The sequence below is a fragment of the Solea solea genome, chromosome 1 (genome assembly GCF_958295425.1).
Source record: "Solea solea chromosome 1, fSolSol10.1, whole genome shotgun sequence".
Lineage (NCBI taxonomy): Eukaryota > Metazoa > Chordata > Actinopteri > Pleuronectiformes > Soleidae > Solea > Solea solea.
In genome coordinates, this window is record NC_081134.1 from 41,299,620 (window position 1) to 41,310,740 (window position 11,121).

Sequence of the window (11,121 nt, forward strand, 5' to 3'; positions counted from 1 at the left end):
AATACTGTAAATATGCAGTTTCTACACAGTCTTTTGATATTAACATACCGTATAAATGTCTGGCTAAAATATTAGGTGTCACAGAAATGTAAAGTGTCTTTTGTCACAATTTAAAAATGTGGCTGCGGTGTCAGGGGACAAAGTATAATCCGTATTTCTACAGCAACACATTTATACAGAGATCATTTTGTTCATTATTAATTGGCCGCATTCTATGTCAAATGTTGTAAAATAGTTGTCTGAAAAAGATGGTTCAATCAATATCTGCAGAAACAAAACTACACAACACATAACTACTGCTGGGTGATATGACCAAGTACATCACAATAAATATGAAAATTGAGTTCTGCTCCTGAGTGATAATTAAGACAACTTATTAAAAGAGAGTAAACAAACACTTTTACACATTGTAATAGTGTTGAGTCCCTAAGTGTTAATTGTACCTAAACATAATGTACTGAAATTAAACTTTTGTTTCCCTGAAAATTATATTGCTTTATACACCGTTATTGAATTATTGCCAAGCCCAATCGACCTAGGCCAATCACAGGAGGACACAGGGTGACTAAACCGGATTCACTACATTACATTTTGGTTGTCTGATGATGTGACAGGAGACAGACGACAGCGAACTCACCGAGTAAACAACATGGACTCTTCTACGCAGGTAAGAGATGCTGCTTCTGATTCAACTTAAACTTACTGATTAATTCACTTATGTCCCTGTCTCGTAGACCACTAACATCCGATTAACTGACGTGATGCTAATTAGAAAAGTACCTTCAGCTGCTCAGGCGTGTGGTGCTACGTAGACCAACCACGTCATAGTTCAGAGGTCAGAGTAGAGCGGAAGTTGTTGGCTAATCTACGACTGGAAGTGCCGGTAGCATCTTCCAGGCTAACAACTTCCACAGTGAGCGTCTACTGTATGTCACTGGAAACAAGGCAAACTTGACAATGTTTTGGATATGCGAAAGATGAAGCTGACAGGGCGGGGGGAAGAATTTTCGCCGACATCACCTCTTAAGAGGAGGAGAAGCTAACTTAAAGAAACCCGGAAGTGCCGTTGAAGGTAGCTACCTATGATAGTAGCTTAATTGCTTGGGCTGGGAAATCAGTGATGAAATAAATTATGAACACTGATCGTGAGATAAGCCGATGTTTATTGGTAGAATTGCCGCTTGTCGTTAAATGTTCAGTCCATGCTGCCTGTTTACTTGGTAACTCCTACATAAGCTAAGTCGTTAGCAATATGCTGCTCCGTGTGCTGCTCAGCTAAAGTCACTGTAAAAAAAAACACACACCTAAATGCTCACATGGCAGAGCCACGGTGCAGTGACTGGTGAACGTAATGCAGCGGAAATATAAATATTACTGAGCACAGATACTCGTTGTCATTATATTTTTAAGCAATCCAAAGAGCATGTAACACTCCCCTCAGCACACAGGGTTTATGATCTGGTGAATCAGATGTAGAAATTGTAATAACACGAATGAATTTGATATATACGTAATTAACGCTTTTATGGTGAACATGACATATGCTGCATCACTTGATATATAATGTAGTGTGATCAGTGCATGTCGTAAGCTTTAGTTATAATACAGACAGCTGAAGAAGCTTACTGGCATTTCTACCTCCATCAAGGAACTAATAGTTTGACCAGTCTCTAAATTGAAAGTCATATGTACCCAGTTTGCACCAAACTTGGTGGAAGGTTGGGACCAGGCAAGCACATGTTTAAAGGATAGTTGAGATTTTTTGAAGACCGGATGTATGAGGTGTCAACACTGCACTGACCTAACCGGATGTATGAGGTGTCAACACTGCACTGGCCCAACCCAGGACCTGGATGCTTGCTCTCATATCAGCAAGGACAGAAGTGAAAACAAGTTTTTTTTGCCACAAAAGGCTCACCTAATATAATCTATGTCTGTTTTAGCCAACAAAAATGTTTTCACCTGATGGACAGCTATTTCTAGCTGGAAATTGAGGTTTGTCAACTCCTCACTCCTCCCTTGCTCAGATTTACAGAAGTGACACAACCAGCAGTAAATCATCAGCTGCCTTGTTCCCTGAGCTAAAAATTCTTATCTCTGTGAACTTTGGTGCAGGAGAGTGAGCCATTATCAAACTTCTGTTACCAGCCGTAAAAGGCCAATAAAAGTTGAGATGAAGAAGCAAACATGAGGTAAGCGTTTCATGTGTAAAATCCATGTTGTCCCTCCTGGCAGCCATGTTATCAGTGAGAGCAAGTGTCTGGGTCTCAAGTTGGTTCAAGGAAACTGTAACACACGCAGAAGTTCTGTTCTGAGTTGATACCTCGTTAAAACACTTAAAAAAGCTTGAGTCTATTTTCATGTAGTAATTTGTAGATGGAACTGTTGAGCCTGAGTGGAGGTATGAGCGCTTCAGCATGATGGGTTTACACTATTCCCTCTTTGCTTATACTGTCAACAATAACCAGCTTGGTAACCACATAGTACAACACATACATTGGCTACATCTAATCATCTGAACGGGTTTCACCTTTGCAGGCACTGTAAATGGATCAAAGATTATAATTCCACCATAGAAAGGAGCATTCAAATGTGTGTAAATCTGTGCTGCAAATTTTCCTACCAAAGATCCAGGTTGTGCTTGAAGCTCCCACTGTAGAAAATGATGTCCAAGATGATCAATGTCTCTTCGCTGTCCTGGCTCCCAATTGGTGAACAAGCTCCCCATTGACATCAAGACTGCAGAAAGCCTCCATATCTTCAGCCGCACTTACTTATACATCGCACTTATGAGTAGCACTTTATAGTTTGGCTTACTTGAAGCACTTACTTACTTCTACGTCTTGTTTGTACCCAAATGTTGAAATGCACTTATTGTAAGTCACTTTGGATAAAAGAGTCTGCTAAATGACATGCAATAATGTAATGTAATAATGGTCTCTTTATGTTCCCAAAGCTCCCAGAAGCCGAAAACACAATGAGTGCCAAATATGGCCTGGTGAGCTACAACAGTTCACGGAAGCACATTTCAATCTCCATCCCATCGTCCACGGAAGTGATGTCACCTCATATAAAGTCTGTGGAGGAGCTTAGGGTTCTGGGAATCAACCTGAGCAACTTCAGTTCCCCCATGCAGTTTTTGATATGTGTGGCTGGAGTCTTCCTCTTTTACCTCATCTATGGATACCTGCAGGTAAGAAAACATGATTTTTTTAATAAGAGCATGTGTTCAGACACAAACATGGTAAAATATACTCATTACAATAAAGGGTTCAAGTGCAATTAAGACATATTGAAGCACATTTTAATCTACATATATTCAGCTGTACATTTGGAGATAATTTCATGGTTGTGTTTATAATTCATGAGTTGTCCCTCTTGTCCAGGAGCTGATATTTTCTGTGGAAGGATTCAAGCCTTTTGGTTGGTACCTCACCCTGATCCAGTTTGGTTTCTACTCCGTTTTTGGATTAGTGGAACTTCAGCTCACACAGGACAAACGCAGAAGGTACTGCGAACAAGCTAATCTGTTCTTTCACATCTTCAAATTGATTACTCGTATGCAATATTTTTGGGGTGACACATGACTCTGGAAGTAGTTGTAATTTCTACAAGATCAATAAATAAACTAAATGTGACACTGCTTTATTTAAAGCTCCAGTGTGTAATTTTAAATTGTTGTTGATTGTTCTGCCTTCAAATGGTGTTGGAGAACACAAAACGGTGTCACATTGTTTACTGCATCATTCATCTGGCTCTGTCAAGCAGTACAATCAGACCTGAATGAGGGAGCATTTGTGTGTATACGCCAGCAGCGCAGTTTCAAACTGCTGAACAACCACCTTTTTAGAGCACCAGAATTTACTTCCAATTTGTTGGTGTTACTGTTTTTTTCTGTCACTTGACCAGTCTTTGCACTCGAAAAAAATGTCTACACTCACTTTAAATCTGTTGAAACAGTACATGAGTTAAAAATGGAAATAACTTTCTCAACTACTTAATGTATTCCTGTTTTCCAGGATACCAGGGAAGACCTATATGATTATAGCATTTCTAACAGTGGGCACCATGGGCCTGTCCAATACCTCTCTGGGCTACTTGAACTACCCCACACAGGTCATCTTCAAGTGCTGCAAACTCATCCCTGTCATGATTGGAGGAGTCTTTATTCAAGGTAGGCTGTGTCAACTGTATGTGCATTTCTACACAGCCCTTACAGATCCATGTAAATACTGTTGATGCACACCTTTCTCCCTCCACATAATCTTTCATGTTAGTTGATCTGATTAATGTGCTGCTCTGTTCCCATTAATATTGCACCCCCCTCTTTCATCCTCTGTCTTTCACATAAAGTATTTTGACCTGTGCTTGACATCTCAGTGCCGTGGTTCAAAATGGTTTGTGTTTGATTACATTTGTTAAAACGTGCCTTGTGTTAATTGTGTTTTGCTGAGTGTGTTTGTTTAAAACTGATATAAAAGGTTTAAGCCAACCAGCGCCGCCTTCTGAATCTTTCACATTAAGCCTGTTTTCCGCTTCAAGAAAATTTGTTTCATTTTAATGTACTGGAAACAGAATCCTTGAAAAGTAAAGCTGCATTATTAGTTTATGCACAGGTGTTTAATTTACAGATGTACATTGTACAGGTTTTCAGTTATCCTGTTCATTGTAATATTTGGAGTTAAGACATAGGCGACTGCACTTGCATGGTTCTTTTTTTTTTTTATCATAAAATTAGTTGACCATCAGATTTGAGTCAGTCATTACTGCAATATTTTGACTTTGGGGAAGCACGCACACATTTCAGCCACTGCACACAGTTTTTGTAAATCAATGATCACCTTTCAACTTTGGGCGACTTTGGGTACCTTCTTTGATCCCCGTCTGTTGTTCTCGGCCGTCAGAGGCATTACTCTCTCCTACATTTCTCACACTGGGCTTCTCAAGGTTCTGTGTCCTCAATGTCAGACATGTTTTGAGTTTCTTTTCTCTTTTTTTCCCCATCTTTCATTTCTGTCTGGATAGTTTGATGTGAAGTCAATGGTCCCTAAAGGGCTCCAAGTGAAAAACAGAATTTGTTCACTTAGAATACGCAGAGGAAATAAAGTGGGAGAGAGGGATAGATAGATGGATGGAGGTATAGGTGTGGATTTGCATCTGATCTGAGGCCCTTCAAAGGCAAGTCAAGGAATCAAAGCTGACTCTAGCCAACCTGATGCTGCGTCCCTATGTCAACCTCAAGGCATCCATCAGTCAGCCTTTTTTTCCCCCTTGTAAGATTCCTTCATCCTGTTGTTCCACCTTCTTTCTTGCAGCTTTTTTCTGTATTGTTACACACAATCACATAAAACTTATATTCAGAAAAGATTTTGAAAACTCGTGTTACTGCTTCTCCCTGAAACCATTGCCAACTTTTTTGTTTAAAAAAAAAAAAAAAAGGCATACAGTTTGACCTATAACATATTACATTTCCCTTTAAATCTCTGAAATAATTTATTTTAGAATGTAATATTTTATCTTGGTTTTGCTCTGTGAAATCAAAATTTTAATCATCCGATTGAGAAATTAGGATTCTTGATTGCACAACTCTATATAAAAGATTTGCAGACAGAATAACTCGATGCTTAATGTCTGTGTTGCAGGTAAACGCTATAATCTGGCAGATGTATCGGCTGCTCTGTGTATGAGTCTGGGACTCATCTGGTTTACGCTAGCTGACAGCAAGGTGGCTCCCAACTTCAATGTCACAGGTAACGTTTCCACTGGATTCCCATGAATCCTTGAATACTATCACTGTTGTCAAACAAGTCTCCACATCATCCTGCTGTACTCTCAGGGTTAGAGCAAAGAAAAAGGACAGTAACCAATATTATCTTGAAAAGAAACTGCAGGCAGCTACAGCAGACAACTAGTTTCATAAGAACAAAACTTAGGCACATTTCTTTTGCACATTTCACTTTTCAATATGAAATAAATTATTTTATTTAGTCAGTAATTTATTGAAAATACTAGAATTGTTGTTTTGTACAATAAGTTTCCTATAAACAATGCACTGATGGAGAGGTTAATATTGTAACTTGCTGTGTTAAACTGACCAGATTTCTTTTGTAAGCCCATTCCCACCTCAGCTGACTTTTTAGAGTAATTATATTTTAATTTCCATTTTCTAAAAACATGTATTTGTTCATCCAGGTGTTCTCCTCATCTCCTTGGCACTGTGTGCAGACGCCGCCATCGGAAATGTGCAGGAAAAAGCCATGAAGCTCCATAACGGCTCAAACTCTGAAATGGTACCTTGTTTGTGTTTATACTGTATATAGCTATATGTGCACACAATACATCATGTTGGTAGAGATAAAGTAGAGATGCGCTCATAAATATTGGTGATCGATGCAGAATGTGGAGCTCAGCTTGATCGTCATCAGAACTTTGACAGTTGTGAATTGGTTTGATGTAACTCACCAAACATCTGCTACTGTGTTGACAGGTGTTGTATTCGTACTCCATCGGTTTCGTCTACATACTGACAGGCCTTCTCTGTGTGGGTGGGCTGAGGACAGCAGTGGCGTTTTGCTCTGAGGTGAATGTTGCCTAAAACAATAAGAATGTGTACCTGTGGTGCTTCGTGTAGCAGCAGACAGACTGTGTTATCGCAGATGTCATTCACCTAGTCTGTGTCTTTGTTTTGCCAAAAAGATAAACCAGATCTTGTCTCTTTGTTGATATGCTGACTAATTAATAATTATAATCTGTGTGACACCCCTACTGTGTAGTTACTTTTTTGATTTAGGATATATAAATTCATCTGCATCGAGACAATGTTGTGTGAAGTCATTAATCTATATTTAAATGATCTTTTATTTTGGCTTCCCTCCCAGCATCCTGTGACGACATACGGTTATGCATTCTTATTCTCACTTACGGGTTATTTTGGCATCTCTTTCGTACTGGCCTTGATCAAGCTGTTTGGAGCCCTGGTTGCAGTTACCGGTGAGTGTAAAAATTCAAACTATCTTTGATTTTTTTCTTCACCTTTTTTGCAACGTGGAAAAAAGTCTGTAAAAAACAAAAGATGCTTTGGATAAAAGCGTCTGCTAAATGACATGTAATGTAATGTAAAAAGATGCCTGTGTTTAATTGGCTGTAAATTCACAATGCATAAAAAAAAAATGCCAAAATGAGAATGATCTCACAGATCTTATAATTTACTTACTTAACCATTTTAGTTATTATGTTGTACTTCATTTTATACTGCATAATCCAGAAAGTCACATCCGATAAGCTTGTGTTTCAAATTTGTAATTAAATAAATAAGATCTGGTATAAGAAACACAAATATTTTACTCTTTTTTTCTTTTTCTTTGTTCCAGTAACCACCGGGAGAAAGGCCATGACGGTTGTACTTTCCTTCATGTTCTTCTCAAAACCTTTCACTTTTCAGTAAGTACCGACACTTTTGACTTTGATCAGTTTTCTTCTTGTTTATAGTCTACAGTGCAATCACTGACCTCTTGACAGGAATAGACTCTGCTTTGTCTTCATATCCTCAGTCCACTCAGAGACTACTTGACTACAGTGCTGCTCTTTCTTCTTGTTCTCTTGTTCACCATCTAATGTTCAAAAAAGATCATAATCACGATTATTTCAAACGATTACTCATTGACTTGAACTTGAGACAAATGTAATTTATTGCACGTAAAAAAAATTGAAACAAAATTAAACTTTTGAATTTACCTTAAAATAACTATGAAATATTGTATCTAACTTTACTCACACTGCATATTTAACCCAGGGATTCCACTGAATGCCTGTTTGTTTGCTACCTACTGAGCAGAACAGGAAGTCAGACACCATTTTTCAGAATAAAGTTTTGATTATTTAATTTTTGTAATCATTTGGTGCCACAATTAATTGCACAGCCCTACTTTGCTGTGTCTCTCCTGCTCTGCTTTAACATCCTGCCTTTTAGTCAAGTGTATTCACATGTAACAAAAACATTTGCTGATCCCCGTGGCCATCGTCACTCTCCCTCCAGCTTTTTTTTGCCCTTAACTGAACTACTTCTCCCATTCATGACTGCAGTTTACTTTCCTTTCCTTTTCAAAACAAAAGATTTATTATCAATGTCCGTCCTTTATCTATACTGCACCCTTTAAGTGTGCAAGAGGCAAGGAACATGCTAATCTACTAATAGTCCGACTAATAATCTATAGAAAACCCCTTGTTAAATCAAACAAGGAGCCATTTTGTGCTGCAGCAGCATTAACCACTGCACCGCTTTAAGTACATATACTGTATATTTAAAATTACTTGTTTGCCAAAACACAGTATTGTATTTGTTTTATAGCTGACTGATAGTCACTATGTAAAAAAAAAAAATGGATCTAACAAATGTGTTGAATGCATTCCCCTCCTCATAAAACGTCTGGGTAGCCAATAATATTTCACTCATGGCAGCTGCGTTGTCTTTACTGGCGCCTCGCTGTGTTTCTTGGCACATTAGCTGTAGATCGGTGAAACAGTGTGAAACCAATTTCAGGAATGTGTATTTCATCACTCATGGAGCCAGACGTGGGCACATGCACAAGAACAAGCATCCACTGTTAAGAGTCATGTTCTTCAGTGCTGCTACCGGTCAGAAACTCCATGTTGTACCTTTAAGTAGGTAATCTAATTTAAATAAACTGATATATTTGAGTGACTATCCTGTCAAAATGGGCCTATGTCATAGTAGGGCTGAACCATTTGGGGAAAATCAAATTTTCACATGTATAATACATTTAAAGCAAATGATGGAGCATGACCGCACAACACCATTAAAACATTAACTGCTCGATGTTTTAAAGGATCAGTGTCAGAGAATGATGGCGTACATTTTGGAACGGTAAAGTCTTTTGGTCAGGCTTGACAACGCGACAACAACAGACACCAACGGACCAGCTCTTTTTTTTTATGCTCCGTCTGTGGCTGTTTGTCTCAACAAAACATGAAGCTTAGTATGAGAATAGACTGCAGGCGTTGAAGAAACACCGGTTGCAAGAGAGAGATGCTTTTCTGTCACCCAATCAGCTAACTGTCGTGGGTCTAGCACCACCCATACCGTACCATTACGCTGGTATCCCATGGGAAGGTTACCAAAAGATTTAACCGATATTACAGCAGACTGTAATAAATTGAGGAATGCTCTGCTCACTCTTCCCTTTCCCATCCGATTCAGGGAACTACGGTGGCCTTAACATACCAGAGAATGTTCTTCTTTAACCCTCTTATGAGCATCATGATAATCAGGCCGTCTGGATTTATTTTGATTTTATGGCTTTAGAATTGTCAAAAAAAAATTGTGCTTCAGCCCCTTTTTCCAAGATAACTTTCGATATCTGGCAGTTTTTCAACGGGCTAGGAATTACGGTACTGAGAAGCTGACGTCACAAAACCTGTGACGCGCTGGTGATTCCTGTCTGTGATTGGACATCAGAAATTATTTAGGAGTTACGGTAATGAGAAATACGCATGCCAAATCCTGTAACAGAAAGCAGCAATTACTTCTTATTTTAAAGTGATTATACACTCATTGAAACACACTTTTGGCAATAAACACTGGACCTTTAAGACCAATTTAATTACATTAATATTAATAATTAGAGTCTCCTTATGTTTGCATTTTGCAGTCCACTTTTATAAAGCTTAATCATTCCATTCCTCCCTCTGCAGGTACATCTGGGGCGGCCTTCTCGTACTCTTGGGCATCTTCTTGAATGTTTACAGTAAAAACAAAGATAAAATGAAGCTTCCCTCCATCAAGGACCTCAGGAGCTGGCTGCTCACTGGAAAGAAAGTCCGCTTCCTCTCACAAAATGTATAGGAGGCTGCCACAGGCATGGTGGAAGTCCTGTACGGGCAGACTGAACATCTGTGCAGCTATGAAGTTGGCCTCCCCTGTATCAGGGGATAAGCTGAAACATGTGCCTGAGCTACAGGCCTCATCACTACCAACACTGAGCCAAGGATGTGTATACAGGGTTCGAAAGCCAATCAGCCTCACTCACAGTGGACTTGAATATATTGTGATGGGTGATGGAGTTTCTGTATCCTTGAATTACACCACTGGTGTAGAACTGACTGACTCCATCTTCAGGAAACTGAAGGAACTGTATGAATTTTAAAAAAAAGAAATAAAATCAGTGGCTCGTGGGTTCTTGTCAGAGAGAATGCTTCAGAGCTCCCACGGAAACATTCCCAACATGGAAGACAACACCAAGACCTTTAAGACTGAAAAGGGAAGCCTGCGCCTTAGCTAACCAAATCACAAAGTTTTTGCACTGGAAGTGACGTGTGCACTTAAAGCCTTTGACTGGTTAGAAAGAAAACTGGAAGGAAAGAGTCGAAAGAGGCACGGGAGTTTGTCAAATGATTGATTGAGACATTTTGTCTCTGCTCATGACAGATGGACTAAAAACATCTGATTAACATTAAAAATTGTCTTGGTACAAGTGGTGTTGTTCCATCTGTGACTGATACGACTGTAGTCTAAATCATTCAAAGTGTGTGATCGGTGTCATGTGTCGACTTTTGCTCAATGGAACATCAACTACCATTATCTGCCAATGATGTGTTTGGGTGAAAGAGAATCACTCTTTTTACAATAAAACAACACAACAGACTGAGACATTGACTCAGTAGTTTGTCTGATGTGTGTCGGGGGACTTCTGTTTACAGTCATATGATGACAACTCGTCTTTATAGTGACAAAGAATTGAACCTGTTTGAAGGTCTCGCTCACACACTTCTCTCACTTTATCTCTCTTTCCAGTCCTTATTCTTTTCCTCTTACACCACTTGAGAGAAGAGTTGAAATGTTGCCAAACTTCGTTTGTTTACCCACTCTGTGGCCTTGGGCATGTTTGATTAGGAGTTTAAAAAAAAACTAGTGCAACTAGATGGAAAATAAACAGAATTTCTCACTCTTCCTAAGCTGTTCTATACATTAAGATGCAAACTGCGTCCATGTGTGCATGCACTTGCTTTAAACCATTAGTAAGCAAAAGTCTGAGGCCATTGTTAGATTAGTTGCTTTAGCAATGATTTAATGAGCCTACAGACAAGTACAGGGAAATGGGAAAC

At 39.1% G+C, this 11,121-nt stretch overlaps 1 protein-coding gene across 5 annotated transcripts; it reads left to right on the forward strand.

Annotated features, from left to right (window-relative positions):
• Positions 1-590: 590 nt before the first annotated feature.
• Positions 591-10,672, forward strand: slc35b3 (solute carrier family 35 member B3). Of its 5 annotated transcripts, none has more exons than XM_058641407.1 (11): positions 644-667; positions 2,116-2,192; positions 2,957-3,193; positions 3,387-3,508; positions 4,020-4,174; positions 5,643-5,750; positions 6,193-6,290; positions 6,488-6,580; positions 6,879-6,990; positions 7,371-7,440; positions 9,712-10,672. In XM_058641407.1, exons 3-11 carry the CDS (start codon positions 2,978-2,980, stop codon positions 9,860-9,862), a joined length of 1,125 nt encoding a protein of 374 aa, XP_058497390.1. In that variant the 5' UTR covers positions 644-667; positions 2,116-2,192; positions 2,957-2,977; the 3' UTR covers positions 9,863-10,672. The 5 variants fall into 5 exon arrangements, with proteins under 5 accessions (XP_058497355.1, XP_058497390.1, XP_058497372.1 ...); XM_058641389.1 differs by lacking the exon at positions 644-667 and adding an exon at positions 828-1,072; XM_058641399.1 differs by lacking the exon at positions 644-667 and adding an exon at positions 1,605-1,995.
• The last annotated feature ends 449 nt before the right edge of the window (positions 10,673-11,121 follow it).

Bases quoted from the DNA above. Each gene is read 5' to 3' on its own strand.
- slc35b3 (XM_058641372.1), top strand. The intron at 5,751-6,192 runs GTAACGTTTCCA...TTGTTCATCCAG, and splicing joins TCCCAACTTCAATGTCACAG to GTGTTCTCCTCATCTCCTTG. The intron at 7,441-9,711 runs GTAAGTACCGAC...CTCCCTCTGCAG, and splicing joins TCAAAACCTTTCACTTTTCA to GTACATCTGGGGCGGCCTTC.